Consider the following 18,248-nt stretch of genomic DNA (forward strand, 5'->3'; position numbering starts at 1 on the left):
CCTTTCTGTGATTACAAATATCTGGAATATATTTCCATTTGGTACCAAATGCCCAACTGACTTCAACTGCTTGTCTGATCTCAATAGCTTTTACATAAACACAATGTATTAGTTAGTGATTTAAATAACTAAATTGATTATGCACATAAGGAGACTATGTTCTTATTTCTAGAACCATAAAACATGAATGTCAAGTATCTTTGCATGGAACCAAAGAAGAGATGTACAAAATACAAATATCTCATGTACTGAAATATAGCTGGTTTTTAATACATGGGGAAAAAAGTCATACTTCATGTAACAAATACCACAAACTATTTGAATCAAAGGAGGAAATACCATGCTGTTATTTCTATACAATAACTAACATATTGCACTAATATAATGAGAAAAAAAGTAACAGAGATATTTTATATTTTTTAAAAGATTACGAGACTCTGTAATTGCTTATGGCCAATATACTGTTTTCTCTGTGGAAATACAACTGATATAATAAGCACTTATTATATTTGATACTTCGATTTTCTTAAAAAAGACAATATTTGTGGTACTTTTACCATTTGTTCCTTCTCTTTCTTCATAATGAAAACAAAAAGGGTTCATCTATTTTGTCAAAACATACAAAGCCAACAACACTGAGCTTATTGGAGCTTATTATTCTATTTTTTACTATAAGAAGTTGGTGCTCAAAAGTTAAAGCCATGTGGAAACAACCAGATAAATCCAGAATGTGGGATATTCTATAATACAAGTGGCCTGGACACTTCAAAAACATCAATATCCAAAAAAAAAAAAAAAAAAAAAGTAAGGGTATATACAGCTGGATAAAGAAAGATCATAAAGAAATAACTACCAAATGCATACGTGAGCTCTGATTGGGTCCTAAATAGGGAAAAAAAAAGCAGTAATGAAAGGTATTTTTGAGATGACTGTGAAAATGTGAATATGGATTGGTTATTAAATGATTTTGTACAATAATCATTAATTTTCTCAGATGGAATAATGGTATTGTGGTTGCGTAGGAGAACATCCTTATTCTTCAAAGATGCACGCTAAGGTATTCACAAATGAAGTGTCAAAATGTCCATAACTCACTTTTAAATAGTTCAGGAAAACGTTCTCTCTTCACATACATAAGAATGCATGCACACATGTATGTACATATGTGAAAATACAGCAAAATGCTAAAAATTGTTCCATCTGCGTGAAGAGTATTTTAATAATCTTTTAAACATTTTCTGAATGCTTGAAAGTTTTCAGAATAAAAAGTAGGGAAAAGAAAAAAGAAGTCAGTGCTGAATGCAGAGTGCTGTGTCAAATACAAGCAAACCAAAAGCAGAGTTAGTATTACATATAATGGTATACTAGCCTTACAGCATGTGTTTCCTTAAAGTTTAAATAAAGCTTAAACCAACAAAATTTAAAATTTTTCAAGACTCCTTTCCTTTTTTTTTTTTTTACAGATTGGCACCTGAGCTAACATCTGTTGCCAATTTTCTTTTTTTCCTCTTCTTCTTCCCATAAGCCCTCCAGTACACAGTTGTAGGTAAAATTTAAATTTTAAATCAACAAAGTAACAGCCTTAAATACACTGATGGTTAGTAATATCTATAAAAACAATACACAAAATCCTCATGAATGCAGGGAATCCGTTCACAAACCAGAATATGTTAAGTACGTATTTACTACTGGGGACCCTTCCACTCTTTTTTTAGTGGCAAGAATTAGTACGTTAAAAGAAATATATGTTCACATAAGAGAATATAATTTAGTTATGACATAGATGAGGTAGATCTAAGTACTGAGATAGAATGGTTTCTAAGAAATTAAGTGAAAAAAAGTTAGAAAATGGATGCATAGTTGGACCCTCTATTTTAGGAATCATTTTTAAAATTGTGAAATAACTCACACAACAAAAACAATCTATCAAAGATATAAAGAATAATAAAATAAACACTCAAATATCCTCTGCTCCCTGAACAGATCACCATTCTGCAACTCAAATCCAGCGTTCTCTGCTGAATCTTTTCTAACTCCTCTTCCACAAAGGTTACTTTCTGTTTATTTCCCTACTCCTCTATGGTTTTACTTCACACACCCACAAGTACACAATACAAATTATTTAATTTTGTATACTTTTAAACTCTACCTAAATGCTATCACAATTCTGAGACTTTGTTTTTGCTCAACATTGTTTCTGAGATTCATTCATGTTAATATATACAAGCTTCAGTTTTTTAATTTTTTCACTGTGTAATAAGAGCAGTCCAATAATTCTGGCAAATCCGATGAATGTAAAATGCTATCTTGTGGTTTTTACTTAATTTCTCTGATTTCTAATATCTAGGGTCTCAGGTAATGTGCGACTTTGTTTTCTGCATCACATATGCCTGTAATGTTTATGTATTTAAAACGAGCTATATTACTTCACTCTTCACTGGGGGACATCCTAGGGAGTTTATGGAGAGGTTTCATGGTGTTCATGAACATAAAATTGTTATGGGCATTTTTCCTGGGAAAGGTTCTATAACTTCCCCCAGATTCTCAAAGGTGTTTGGGATCACAACAATGTTAAGAATACAGCTCTACACAGTTATGTAAAATGTATAATACACTGAAAGTTTAGAGGCAGAGAGGCTCTCAGTTTCCAGGGCATGACCTTGGGGAAGTTACTTAAGCTCTGTATGTTGGCTTCACAACATGCATAATGGTGTTCATAAAAGAACTTGTTCCATAAGGTTGTTGTGAGGAATAAATAAGTGAATGGATATACACTACTGAGAACAGGTCCAGGCTCCTCTACGTGCTCAATAAATGGTAGCGATTCTTCTTACTATTAATTCCTGACTCTATTTCAGATAAAGACTGAAAAATTTATGGCAGATTCACTACATTTTTGGGGAGGGACTGAGGAAGGACTGGACATCCCTGGATTAAGCCCAGGTACCAATAATGGGTACTAACAGCTATGAAATAAGCAAGTGTAATATTGCTACAACAGACTAATATCTCTGTAAAGTTTCTCTCAGAAGTCTTTAGGAATAAACAAGTATAAGTATCAGAGAAGTTATGGGATGCTTACAAAAATATTCCCTATCACTTTGTCTCCCTGGAGCCCTAACCTTATCAGAGAACAGAATGATAACATCAGAAACAACAGCAGTTTTTAGTAAACAGGTCTCTTCATCTTTGCTGATAGAGATCAACTATTATTTACAACAGAATTTGAATCAGTTCAAACTGAATGCATTTACAAGGGATTTATAAGATAACCTTATGATATCTTAAGGGTTGGAATGGTTTAATTTGTATTTTTAGAAAAATGGACAGAATTCTTGAAAAAGTCTCCATTATTTTCTACATCTGCTTAGATAAAATTGCCAACAGCCAAAGTTCCTAAGCTTTGTATACAGTTCTGAGAACCCTCTTGTGGATTTTTTAAAGAAAATCCACTCAATAATACATGCTGGAACGTCTACAAACACACACCATTTTCATCAGGAGCTACCTTTGTTAGCTGTTAAATCTTTACCTGAAAGAGGCCTATCCATTCGGGACAGTTTGAGCACTTAAAAACATGTTCTGTCTTCAGGTTCTGTTCTGATGTCAAAAAACTTGACTATTCAGTAGATATCCACCAAGTCCCCATTTGTTGCCAGCACTGCTCTAGGCACTGGAGAAATGACACAGAACAGAACAAAAATCCCTGTTCCCATGGAGTTTGTGTTATAGTAAGAGAAGCTATAATAAAAATAATAAGTATACAGTATTTCAGCAAGTTAAAGGGCCTTGGAGAAAAACTTAAGCAGAGCAAGGGCAAAGGGAAGTGCTAGAGAGTGGCAATTTTGAATACAGCAGGCATCAATGAGAAATAAGATGAAATTTGAGGTTAGATGTGAAGGAAGTGAAAATATTTAGAGAAATAACTTGAAAGAGGTGATATGGTTATCTGGAGGAATAATATTCCAGGCAGAGAAAATAGTTACTTGACCCAAACTCTGAGATTGGACCTTGCTTTGTAGTGTTTAAGGAACAACAAGGAAGTCAGTGTGGCTGGTGCAAAACATCAAGTGGGAAAATCGAATAGAAAGTCAGAGAGGTAATGGTGGGCCAAAGTATGCAGGGCCTGGGAGGCCATTTTACAGACTTTGGCTAGTTTTCTAAACATAAAAAAGAAGCCCCTGGAAAACTCTGAGAAGAGTGACATGACCTGATTTACACTGTCAGAGGATCACAGCAGCTCAGGTGTTGAAACAGACCATAGGGGAACAAGAGCAAAAGCAGAGAACGGTAACTGGAATAATTCAGGTGAGAAATGACGTTGTCTTAGACCAGGACGGTTACAGCGGAGGTGGTGAAAAGTAGTCAGGCTGTGGATACAGTTTGAAAGCAATGAATAGTATTTCCTGACAGACTTGATGTTAGGTATGATAGAAAGAGGTGGCAAGGATGACTCCAACATTTGACAGAGGAATTGGAAGGATGGGACTGCCATTTAGGGAGACGGGAAGACTATGGGTTAAGGAGATTTGAAGGAAAAGATCAAGGATGCAGTTTGGGAAACATGGTCTGAAATGTCTTATCAGACACAGACAGAGATGTCGAGATGGCTGGTAGGCAGCTGAATATGTGACTTTGGAACTCGAAGGGAGGTCCAGCCTGGAGATATATAAATTTGGGGGTCTTTGGCATGTAGATGATGCTTAAAGCCATGAGAGGACAGGAGTGTAAGGAAAGAAAGAGAAGAATCTTCTATAGCTCCATCCAAATGCACTACAAATGATACTCTTGAGTATTAATGTACACCTGGTTCTGAAATTCTGCTGCATTTTAAAACATTTAAGATATGAACCAGTGTATTTAAAAATCAAGCTTAAACTTCTAAATATAGCATAAATAGAGTGATGTCTTGGTATAATGACATCCTTGAGATTCATGCTACTGTAACTCTTGAGTCTATCTTGCTTTTCATTTTTGAACACTTGGTTTTTAACATAATGCCTTGCAGAGGAGAGGCTTAGTAAATAATTACTGAAATTGATGAATGAGTGGAGAGGCATTTGTGATATTAAAGAAATTTTCAGGTTATCTTGAAATGTAAATCAAAACCACAATGAGATATCACCTCACCTCTGTTAGAATGGCTAGCATCAAAAAGACAAGAGATAACAGATGATGGCAGGGATGTAGAGAAAAGGGAATCCTTGGGTACTGTTGATGAGATCGTAAATTGGTACAACCACTATGGAAAAGAATATAAAGGTTCCTCAAAAAATTTTAAAAAAGTACTACTATATGACCCAGCAATTCCACTTCTGAGAATATATCCTAAAGAAATGAAAACACTATGTTCAGGAGATATTTGCGCCCCCATGTTCACTGTAGCATTATTTGCAATAGCCAAGACATGGAAACAATCAAAGTGTCTGTCGATAGATAAATGGATAAAGAAGATGTGGTACATATATATGTATATACACAATGTAATATTATTCAGCTTTAAAAAACAAGGAAATCCTGCCACTTGTAACAACACAGATGGACGTTGAGGGCATTATGCTAAGTGAAATATGTCAGAGAAAGACCAATATTGTATGATCTTACTTATATATGGAATCTAAAAAAAAAAAAAAAAGAAAAACCAACAACAAAAGCAACCAAATTTATAGAAAAAGATCAGATTTGTGGTTACCAGAGGTGGGGGGTAGGGGAAGGGGGAATTAGATGAAGCTGGTCAAAAAGTACAAACTTCCAGTTATAAGATAAATAAATAGTAGGGATGTAACGTACAATATGATGACTATAGTTAAGACAGCTGTATGATATATATGAAAGTTGTTAAAAGAGTAAATCCTAAGAGTTCTCATCACAAGGAAAAAAATATTTTGTGTGTGTGTGTTTTTGTTTTGTTTTTCTATATTTATAGGAGATGATGGATGTTAACCTATCAGGGTAATCGTTTCATGATATTTGTCAGTCAAGTCATTATGCTGGACACCCTAAACTTACACAGGGCTGTATGTCAGTTACATCTCAATAAAACGAGAAATAAAGGAAAGACATTTTCAGGTCATGTTTCCCTCGCCATCCCAATGTCATAACACATGCCCCTGAAATGCCTAACAAGCTCTATCCACCATGTTCAGTGAAGAGACTAGGGAGGCATTCTCAGTGTGAACTTTCAAGTTCTAAAAGTAAAATACATAGCTAATGGCCATGTAAAGTGATAGCCTTCCAGTTATGTAATAAGCAGACAAGTGACCTCACAAAGAAAATGGTAAAGGGTCCCTGGAGTCAAGGGCTATATGTTTTATACCACCTCACCAATAGACCAGCCTCTAAGTTTGCTCATTTGGTTGCCTTTCAGGTCTAGATGCCAGAACCATGACAACTATGTGGCAGGAACAAGAAAGGGGTGGTGGGGTGGTGAGGGCGGTGCTTACAGAGATTGTTATAGTCTATCTGACTTGTGTCACTGCAGAGATCTTATCTTTGCTTGATCAATCTATGTATGTATCAAGGCTACTATACTGCTCTTTCTCATGACTTTGTACAGTGACCAGAGCCAATCAGAGGCATCCATTTGCCTAGGGCAGCAGTTTGCAAGCTTTTTGGTCTCAGGATTTCTTTACAGTTTTAAAAATTACTGAGGACTTCAAAGAGCTTTTGTTTATATGAGCAATATCTACTGATATAATACTGATATAATTTATTATATTAAAAATTAAAGCTGGTTTTTAAAACACGAGAATACATAAGCACAGACATAAGATACCAGAGCAGTGCAGTTATTACATATTTTAAAGTTTCTGAAAAACTCCACTGTATACTTGTGAGAGAAGGAGAGCAAAGAGAACGACAGTGAAGAGAACGCGAGAGAATAAGAGTGAAGAGGGCAAATAATGTCTTACGATTTTTACGAAAATTATTTTGATCTCATGGACCCTCCAAAAGGGTCTTTGGGATCCCCCAGGAATCCCACACCACACTTTCAGAACTGTTAGCCTATGGGAAGATTAGGATTATTATAGCAGGACTGAAAAAAAGAGTCAATATTCAGCTTTTGGCTTCCAAAATAGCAGTTTTTGAGTTTCTACTCAGAAAAAAGTATTAAAAGTCAGGCTTTATTGAGAATGAGAAAAGATTCCTAAATCCCCAGAATTTTATTTACAAACAAAAAGCAAAATCTTGGGATCTGAACAAATTTTACTTTAAGTCACAGGGAGAAAGAGTTCAAGTCTGGATGTCAGCTACCTATGGAGGCAATGAGAAGGCTTAGTGCAAAGAGGAGGAGTTGCAGATTATTAGAAGATGGAAGTGGTTCAAGTCCAGTTTCCCCAAGCATCCTTCCCGGTCTCAGTCTCAGGGTTCAACCTGGAAGGGGGTAACACTGAGAATACAGAAGCTGGGGAAGTAAAGGGAAACATGGCACAAAGAGCCTGGCTTCCCGTTGGAACTTAAGGCAGAGCCTATCTTTTGAGATGATAGCTACATACAAGGGTTATCCTTAGTGACACACACATAAGACAGTGCAGATCGTCTAACCCAGTATTCTTAAACTTCCCTTGAGCTTTACACGTAGAGAAGGAACTGAAGATCCTCTGTGGTAAACATAAAAGGTAGCCAAGTTGAAGGCCAATGGACCTTCCATGAGCTGCTACGGTACAAGGCAAATGAACCCCATGGTAGAGGATGGGCGATGGACAGTCCAAGTCAGACGGTTGGATGGAGGAGGTGGAGCTTCAGAAGAATCCATCAGAACGGGAGATTCAAGGCAGGATCAAGTCAGACAGGGCAGACCATGAGGCTCTGACTGAGCCAGGAAGAGAGACTAGGAAGTCTCCAGCTGCCAACTTCAGCAGCAAATGCCGGCAGAGGACATAGGACACAAGGGTCATCAATGTGGTGGCACAAGGATCTCAGGGCAGATACAAAGAACTCCTTCCAATCGTTTGAGGACATATAAGCCTATCCTTAGGCTCAGCCAGTTACCATTTTTGCTAGAAGAAGCAGAAACGACACAAGATCCACAAAAACTGAAAATTTAACCAACAAATTATAATCTTAAAGAGACCAAGATAATTTTAATTGAGAAGTTTAAATTCCCTTTCTCCCATACCTACCCAAGGCACAGAGCTTTGATTTTAGAAAATAAAGAGGCTACTTTTGCTGTGTATATCTATGTTGTAATTTATTAAAATTTTAAATCCACTATTTATGATATTAAAGTGAGTCTGGTTTTATTATAATAAATCTCTTGTTTAAATGACCCATGACTGGGAGAGTTCCTTTTATTTATGGTAAACCTTTCCTGCTTATAGCAGGAAAAGGTGACCCAAATGCTCTATAAAAGAAGACACAGGTAAACAATAAGGGTAGGAATTAACTCCTCAATAGCATGGCAGGAATTATAAGGACGTCTGTGCTGCTGAATAAGGACTCTTCAGGGGCCACCAATACAGGCAGATGTATATCTAAAGGTATAACAAAAATATCAACAAGAGGGGCTGGCCAGGTGGTATAGTGGTTAAATTCACACGCTCCACTTTGGCAGCCCGGAGTTTGCAGGTTCAGATCCTGTGTGTGGACCTACACACCACTCATCAACCATGCTGTGGTGGTGTCCCACATACAAAATAGAGGAAGACTGGCGCAGATGTTACCTCAGGGCCAATCTTCCTCACCAAAAAAACCAAAAAAACCCCCCCAAAAAATCAACAGGAAACTGAATCAAAGATTTAAATACAAAATCATAAAAGCATAAAAACATTTTAAAAACTCGTTTGTTTAAAAAAATTTTACATACAAATGGCATTTTCCAAGCAAGACACAAAACAGATACCATGAAAGAAAAATTTGACTAGTAAATATTTAACAATTCTCTATGACCCCCCCTCCTCAAATACAATATACAAAATAAAAAGTTATACAAGAAGCTGGAGATAGTATAGCATGTATCACAAAGTAAGATAATTTCCTTAAGGTACAAGGAACTTTCATAAATTTTAAAATAAGACATAGAAAAACTCTAACAGAAAAAATGGCAAAGTATATGAACACACAATTCCAAAAAAAAAAGAATTATAAATGGCTAATAATTATATGAAAAGCTGTTTAACATTAATAAAGACCTCAAGAAATGCAAATCATAACAAAATATGAATTTTTACCTGACTTGCAAAAATGTGAACAATTTAAAATATGAAATGTTTAATCTAATTTTTCTACATTCCTGAAATAACCCATAATTAATAAATATACATTTTACAAAACAAAGGATAGAAAATATTCAATATTGGGAAGAACAAGCACTTCCATAATACCTTTTGTGGGAACATAAATCACTATAGCCTCTGAAGGGAAATTGCAATATTTATTAGAATTAAAAATAAAAGTTTTCTTTGTTTATTCTAGTTTATTCTTTGTTCTCTTCAGTATATTTGAAATATTCTATGATTAAAAATATTTAAGGGAAAGAAATGCACATGCACAACCTTAATTAAAGCGCTGGAAATATCAAATACCCCCATGTTTGCACAGAACACAGAGATGTACGTGCAAAAATGTCTAATGGAGCACTGTTGCAAACAGAAAAGAGCGGCATACAAGTGTCCATTGAGATGAATATTTAATCAAATTATAGTATATATATTGGAATACCACGAATGTATTAAAAGCCTGAGGTAGATCTACACGTGCTGATACGCCAACACACCTGAATTAAGACAGAGTCACACTTACAGTCTCCTTATCCACTGCAAGACCTCCAGCGAACACCTGAAACTGTGTACAGCACAAAATCCTATATACATTATGTTTTTTCCTATATATACACACCTATGATAAAGTTTAATTTATAAATTAGGTGCAGTAAGAGATTAACAATAATAAAACAGAATAGTTATAATAATATACTGTAATAAGTTACATGAATGTAGTCTCTCTCTCTCTCTCAAAGTATCTTCCTGTACTGTCCTCACCCTTCTTGTGATGTGGAATGAAACAATGCCTACGTGATGAGATGAAGTGAGGTCAATGACATAAGTACTGTGACATAGTGTTATTTTTGGACTGTGGTTGACTACAGTAAGTAAAACTGTGGAAAGCAAAACTGTGCATAGGGAGGACTACTGTATATACAAAACCTTCTTCCATTTGGGTGAAAAAGGAAAGTGTGTATGTATCTGTACAAAACATTTCAGGATGGGCACAGAAGAAACTGAAAATAGTGGTTGCCTCTGCTTTATAAACTTTTGAACTGTTTGAGCTTCTTACTAGAATCATGTTACTTTTAAATAATTTTTTTAAAAGGGATACAAATACACACATGAGTAAACAATCAAACAAAAGAAAATAAGATAAATAATGAGTTCACAGTCCTCTGTCTTATCACTCCAAGCTCACTTTTTCTGAGCTCAGCCATTTCCACGGCCTCTACAATGCAGAAGAATCCCAAAACCAAGGCTTTGACCTTGACTTGTTTGCTGAAGCTCTAGGGCAAAATTGACAATGGTTGCCTGTATGTATCTCCCACCCATTGCCTCAAAAGCATTTTTGTCTAAAGTCAAATTCTCCGAAATCAAATGCTCTTCCTAAATTCTCTACTTTGGCTTAGAGTTCTGTTATTCTGTCAACCATGGGACTTTCACACCACTGGCAATTCTAACTCATGAATGCTACAGCTTTCTAAATAGTCTTCAAGGGTTCCAGTTCAGTACTCCAAAACATTCTGCATATTAATCTTAACACATTACTCTGATAATCTCATTTTCTTCAATAATCCATGTTAAGAAAATAAAGTCTAGCTTTTAGTCTCATGGCCCACCCCGCCATGCACAGCAGAAATGGCTATTGATCACCTAGAGTGGACTCTGTTACAGTCATTTATTCCTAAAGAAGAAAATCAATTTTACCATCTGTTTACCATCTGCTCACCTCATTTGATAACTAAAGAAAAGGAATCTGCCTTCAAAAATAAAGAAAAATATCAGAATCCAGGTCCTTGTTATAAAATGAAACCTGTATCAAAAGTCCAGTTGAGAAAGAAGATAATTTACAGGCGAATGACTGAGGACACATGGACCATTCTTCTCTCTTGACCTTCCAAGGCTGGTCCTTGGTCTAGGCTATAACATGGATTGCTACTGACTTGGTTTTCCTGCAGAACTGCTTTCATTGAGTTGGTTTTTCGTGTTATGTTTTTAGTTTTCATTTAGTTTCATGTTGTTTTTTAAGCTTTCACTCTGTAAGAGACAGCCTTAATTAACTGACAACTGTCTGCTACACATAAGGGAAAACAGAAAAGGTCAACTCACCTATGAAAAGGAAAAATTCTATTTCAGTAATCTGAGAAATGCATATTAAAATCATAATGAAATATGTTTTTCACCCATCAAAATAACAATGACTTAAAAAAAGGTAATACTCAAGAGTGGCAAAGGCTGGGGAAATAAGCACGCTCGTGGCCTTTCTGGAGGGTAACGTGGCAATGTTTCACCTCCTTAAAACCAGTTTTGTTTTTTTTTTGTGAGGAAGATTTGCCGTGAGCTAACATCTGTGCCAATCTTTTTCTATATCTTTTTCTATGTGGGATGCCTCCACAGCACGGCTGATGAGTGGAGTAGGTCCACACCCAGGATCTGAACCCACGAACCTGAACCTGGGCTGCCTGAGCAGAGTGCGCGGAGCTTTAACTACTCAGCCACGGGGCCGGACCCTCCTTAAAACCAGTTATTTTACTTCCAGGAACTCTCCTTGAGGAACTTATGAGAGTCACATACAAAATAAGGCATATAAAAGATGGACTGGCAGGGGATGTTAGCTCAGGGCTAATCTTTCTGAAAAAAAAAAAAAAAAAGAGAATTTCTTGTAGAGCTTATTGTTTGGAAAACTTTTTACTTTCTAAGGCATGAGATACTATGAACAATGAGAAGCACAGAAGTTACTAGTTTTTCATTTGGCCAAACGCTCAGCTCAGCTGTGCAGGACTCTGCAGTCCCAAGAATGTGAGTCTGCCTCCTCCTTCGCCCTCCCTCGTGATCATACAGCAGTGTGTAACTCATGCGCACTCATTTCATTCCGCTACACATCACGGCTGGACTTGTACACCTCTCCCAGTAAACTAAATGCTCTTGTAATGGCTGAAAGCACTTCTTGTCATCTTTGTGCTTCACATAATAGAGTAGAGGGCTTTGCACAGAGTAGGTACTCACTGTGTGTGGAAATGACTTCAAAAGCAGAGAGAGCATTTTGATTAAAAATAATAACAATTACAATTTCTAATATTTCCTCCAAGTATTTTAAGTTATTTTCCAAAACATTACTCATCAAAGAGAATTACTTTACATTTTATACAACAGATGGTTTACCTACCTCAAAATGACAACTCCTATGAAAAAATGGCTCTGATTTGTTTCATCACAAAACTTTTAAGGTAGATTTTGCCAACTATAAAACCATACCCCCAAATTCTTAAAACATTATGTAAATGCAAAGTCAGTGTTGTTTAAGGAAGTCTAATACTGAACTAATAGAAACTAAGTTTCTAAAACCTCATAAGATAGGAATTTCCTCAGATAGGAATTGTAAAAAATAATTCTGTGTGTGTGTCCATATATATGGAATGAGATAACAGAAAATGAGCCTATGACTATAGAATTTCCTTATCTTGAAAAACAAACTTTTAAGACAACTTCAATGGCAATGTCCTCAAAACCTTATTATTTTGTTTTCACGTGATTTAGCATACCAGGTAAGCCACATTAAAAATAACCTCTTTTCTCTCTTTAAACTCTCTCTTCTGTTTCCAACATGAACAAATACTCAGGAACCTTAACTCTTAGAACCATAAAAATCTTACTGGACAAGGGGCTGGCCCCGTGGCCGAGTGGTTAAGTTGCCGCGCTCCACTGCAGGCGGCCCAGTGTTTCGTTGGTTCGAATCCTGGGCGCGGACACGGCACTGCTCATCAAAGTCACGCTGAGGCAGCGTCCCACATGCCATAACTAGAAGGACCCACAACGAAGAATATACAACTATGTACTGGGGGCTTTGGGGAGAAAAAAGGAAATAAAATAAAATCTTAAAAAAAAAAATCTTATTGGACAAAAGGCACCATTTGTGGTTTTGTTTTAAATCAGTAAAATCTGAAGTAAACTTGAGCACTAAAATCTTCTTAACTTTGCAAATTCTATCTAAATAAAGAAAATGCTCTGGTGAAATCCATAATCATCCAGAATTAATAAAATGCTTAAACTATACAGTATTATTTGTTACCTGTTTTTCAAATAAAGTTTAGATGTGTAATCATGGAATACTTGCAAAGGAAGGAAGTTTGACTACTGTTAGCAGCCACCAGGCATGCTTTACTCATCTGCAATTAATACACTGTATAAAATTGTAACTGCAAAAGCAGATTAGAAGTGTTTGAAAACTTGTAAAAAATGGGAGGAATAGGAAAAAGAAAAAAAGACATGAAAACTAGAAAATAAAATGATCACTGCTCACAGACGATATGATTTGATATGCAGAAAACCCTAAAGACTCCACAAAAAACTATTAGAACTAACAAATGAACTCAGCAAAATAGCAGGATACAAAACCAACATGCAAAACTCAGTTGCGTTTCTATACATTAACAATGAACAATCCAAAAAGGAAATTAAGAAAACTGTTTCATTTACAATAGAATCAAAAAGAATAAAATACTTAGAAATTAACTTAACCAAAGAGGTGAAAAACGTGTGCAGTGAAAACCACAAAACACTGCTGAAAAAAATCATTACGAAGACATAAACAAATGGAAACACACTCCTTGTTCACAGATTGGAAGTTGATATTGTTAAGAAAGCAGTACTACCCAAAGTGACCGACAGATTCAGAACAACCCTTATCACAAATCTCAATGGGAATTTTTGCAGCAATAGAAAAACCTGTCCTAAAATTCACATGGAATCTCAAGTGATCCCCAAAAGCCAAAACAACCTTGAAAAAGAACAATGTTGGAGGATTCATAACTCCTGATTTCAAAACTTAGTACAAAGTTACAGTAATCAAAACAGTGTGGTACTAGCATAAAAACAGACATATAGATCAGTGGAACAGAACAAGAGCCCAGAAATAAGCCCTTGTATATATGGTCAAATGATTTTCGGCAAGGGTGCTGAGACCATTCAATGGGGAAAGGACAAGTCTTTTCAACAAAAGGAAAACTGGATATCTATGCAAAAGAATGAAGTTGGACCCTTATCTAACACTGTATATAAAAATTAACTAAAAATGGATCAAGCCCTAAATGTGAAGAATAAAATTCCTATAAAAAATATAGAGCAAAAGCATCATTACATTGGATTTGGCAGTGATATCTTGGATAGGATACCCAAGGCACAGGCAACAAGGAAACAACAGACAAACCGGACTTTATGAAATTAAAAAAATTTTTACATCTAAAGGCACAATCAGTAGAGTAAAAAGACATCCCACAGAATGACAGAAAGTATTTGCAAGACCTATACCTGATAAGGGAGTAACATTCTTAATAAAGAACAACTAAAACTCAACAACACACACAAAAAATCCAATTAAAAAATGGGCAAAGGACTTGACTAGACATTTCTCCAAAAAAGATAAGCAAATGGCCAATATGCACATGAATAGACGCTCAACATCACTAAACAGAAGGGAAAAGCAAATCAAAACTACGAGATACCACCTTATACACATCAGAATGGCTGCCATGAAAAAAATGGAAAATAACAAATGTTGGCAAGTATGCGGAGAAACTAGAACCCCGGTGCACAGTTGGTGGGAATGTAAAATGGTAAAGCTGCTGTGATTGTGGTTCCTCAAAAAATTAAAAAGAGAATTACCATACGATCCAGCAATTCCACTTCTGGGTATATACTGAAAACAACTGAAAGCAGGGTCTCCGAGAGACATTTTACACCCATGTTCACGGCAGCGTTATTCACAAGAGGTAAAATGTGGAAGCAACCCAGTGCCCATCAACGGATGAATGGAGAAGCAAAATGTGCCACATATACTACGGAATATTATTCAGCTTTAAAATGGAAGGAAATTTTGATACATACTACAACATGGATGAACTTTGAGGACATTATGCTAAGTGAAATAAGCCAGTCACAAATAACAAATACTGGATGATTTCACTTATTTGAAGTATTTAGAGCAGTCAAAATCGGAGAGAGAAAGTAGAACAGTGGTTAGCAGTGGCTGCGGGAAAGGGGAGAATGAGGAGTTACTGTTTAATACGTGTAGGGTGTCAGTTTCACAAGCTGAAGTGTTAGACAGTAGGTCAACATTATGAATGTATTTAATACTACTGAACTGTATACTGAAAAATCGTTAAGATGGTAAATTTTGCTATGTATATTTTACCACATTAAAAGAAAGTGGGGAAAAAACTGGGGAAAAGGAGGGGAAAGAAATAAAGCATTTAACCTCCCTGTTTCAACTGTATTTTAGGTGACTAAAGAGATAATGATATAAGTCCATTTGTCCGTGTCCTGTTCCCCACCCCATGCCCTCCCCAACGCCCCCTGTAGACTCCCTCTGAGCTGGCATCCGTTCCAATCCTCCTCTATTTTCCGTATGTGGGACACCTCCACAGTGTAGCTGGTGAGTGGAGCAGGCCCGCACCTGGGATCGGAATGCGCAAACCCGGGCTGCCGAAGCCGAGCATGAGGAACTTTAACCGCTCAGCCATGGGGCCGGGCCCCCTATTTTTTTTTTTTTAATAGAAAATTGCAGCTAATAACATACACAGAGGACTGAGAGATTTAGCATGCCACAATTTTGTAACTCCTGTTGTAACTCCTACTGAAATAACTCCTTTTGAAATGATCTTACAATGCTCATTAATAGTTGCCAAAACGATTAGGAGAGCATTATAACGAATGGTCCACGGTGAGGAAAACTGAAGTCTGATCAGACTTAACATCACAAAAGAGAGAACCTAAATCATGTGTCTCATAATTGGCTGAAACAAGCAGCAACATCTAGGAAGTATTTTTGACCAAGAAAAAAAAAAAAAGAGTCTGATTCTGATCAAGGCTCCAAATTTAACTCCTGGTTTAGAGGAAATTCAGGGGACAGTGTTACATGTTAACACCGCAGGGATGGATCAGCAAAATCCAGACTGAGAAATTCTACCACACAGATAATGTTTTTTCCATGTACGTACCTTGTTTAGTTCCTGATTTGATAAAAACACTGGGGCATTCTCAATAGTAAATAAATGTTTGATGATATTAAGGAGTTATTGTTAAATTTTTTTAGTTTTGAAAATGATCTTGTGATTGTTAAAAATAAAAAAGTCCTTATCATTTAGAGATATAGATTGAAATATTTACTAATGAAATGACACTATGTTTGGGATTTCCTTTGAAATTATCTGGGGTGGGAGCGGCTTGTGGGTGGCTGTACAGATGAAATGAGATTGGCCATTTACTGATAATTGTTGAAGCTAGGTGATGATCAAAAGTGCATATATCACACTATTCTGTCCAGTTTTCTATGTTTAAAATTTTCCATATTAAAAAGTTTTAAAAAGCCTTTGAAATATTTTAATACATAGCCAAATATTTTTCTTATAATTAAGTTTATCACATTAGTCAAAAATTTTTAAATGGAAAGAGAAAGAAACATCAGGCAACATGTGTCTAAATTACCGTAAATTCACAATAAGTGGAGAATCCAAAAACCACAACTAAAGACTTATTTTTTATATCCAGTATTTTTTATATGTATCCAATATCACCGACTTCCTTATAACCCTTTAGTTTTAACATTCAATTCAATAGCAAATGACTACTAAGAAATCAAATCAAATCAAATCTCATAATTCTTTGGCAGTTTAAAAGAAATATATTTATGTGCAACTCACCTGCTGTAAAATCTTCAGTCAGATCAATAAATGCATGAGAATGCGGAATTCGAGGTTTACTTTTAGTGGTCAATGCAGGATGCCATGACAAATTCCTAAAAAAAAAAAAAAAATCATTTTATTAAGGCAAACATAAAAATGACCATTGTTCTAGAACAGAAAAATCTGTGCATGCAAGGTATTTTTAAAATTCATTTACTTTTACTGAGATATTTCACATACCATAAAGTTCACTCTTTTAGAGTGTATAATTTAGTTGATTTTTAGTACTTTCACAGTGTATAATCATCACCATTATCTAATTCCAAAACACGATGGTCACCTCAAAAAGAAATCCCATAACCATTACTTATTTCTCATTCTCCCTTCCCTGGAGCCCCTGGCAACCACTAATTTGCTTTCCGTCTCTATAGATTTCCCCACTCTGGACATTTCGTGTAAACGCAGTAACATAATATATTGCCTTTTGTGTCTGGTTTCTTTCACCTGGAATAACGTTTTCAGGTTCATCCATGTTGTAGCATGTGTCAGTACTTCAGTCCTTTTAATGGCTGAATAACATTTCATTGTATGACTATACTTTTTGTTTATCTGTTCATCTGTTGATGGACATTTGGCTTGTTTCCAGTCTTGGCTATTATAAGTAACGCTACTATGGATATTCATGTACGTGTTTTTTGTGGACATATGTTTTCAATTGTTTTGGGTATACACTGAGGAGTGGAATTGCTGGGTTACATGGCAACCGTATGTTCACTTTTCTGAGGAACTGTCAAACACTTTTCCAAAGTGGATTCACCATCTGACACTCTCATTAGCAACGTAGTACTGTTCCAACACCTCCATTTCTCTGTCAACACTTACTACTGTCCATTTGTTTTATGATAGCTATCCTAAAAAGTATGATAGTATTTCGTGGTTTTGAATTGTATTTTCCTGATGGCTAATGATGTTGAGTAGGTTTTCATGTGCTTATCAGCTACTTATATATCTTCTTTGGAGAAATGTCTATTCAAATCCTTTGCCTATTTTTAAATTGGGTTATTTATTGCTTTATTTTTGAGTTGTAAGAGTTCTTTATATAGATTGAATACTAGATCTTATCTGATATGTGATTTGCCAATGTTTTCTCCTATTCTGTACACTGTCTTTTCACTTCCCTGGTAGTGTCCTGTGATGTACAAAAGTTTTTATTTTTGATGATCCTGAATCATCTATTTTCTCTTTTGTCACCTGTTCTTTTGGTGTCATATCTAAGAATCCATTTCCAAATCTAAGGGCATGAAGATTTACCCCTATGCTTCCCTCTAAGCTTTATAGTTTTAGCTCTTATATTTATGTCTTT

At 35.9% G+C, this 18,248-nt stretch overlaps 1 protein-coding gene across 1 annotated transcript in view; it reads right to left on the reverse strand.

The window, feature by feature from the left end:
• ITFG1 (integrin alpha FG-GAP repeat containing 1) overlaps positions 1 to 18,248 on the reverse strand; it is a 266,617-nt gene that overhangs the window by 224,087 nt on the left and 24,282 nt on the right. The window contains exon 6 of the mRNA XM_005608247.4: positions 16,904 to 16,998. Within this exon, the coding sequence (XP_005608304.3) occupies positions 16,904 to 16,998 (95 nt within the window). The remainder of the gene's footprint in view (positions 1 to 16,903; positions 16,999 to 18,248) is intronic.

This window comes from Equus caballus, chromosome 3 (genome assembly GCF_041296265.1).
Source record: "Equus caballus isolate H_3958 breed thoroughbred chromosome 3, TB-T2T, whole genome shotgun sequence".
NCBI classification, from domain to species: domain Eukaryota; kingdom Metazoa; phylum Chordata; class Mammalia; order Perissodactyla; family Equidae; genus Equus; species Equus caballus.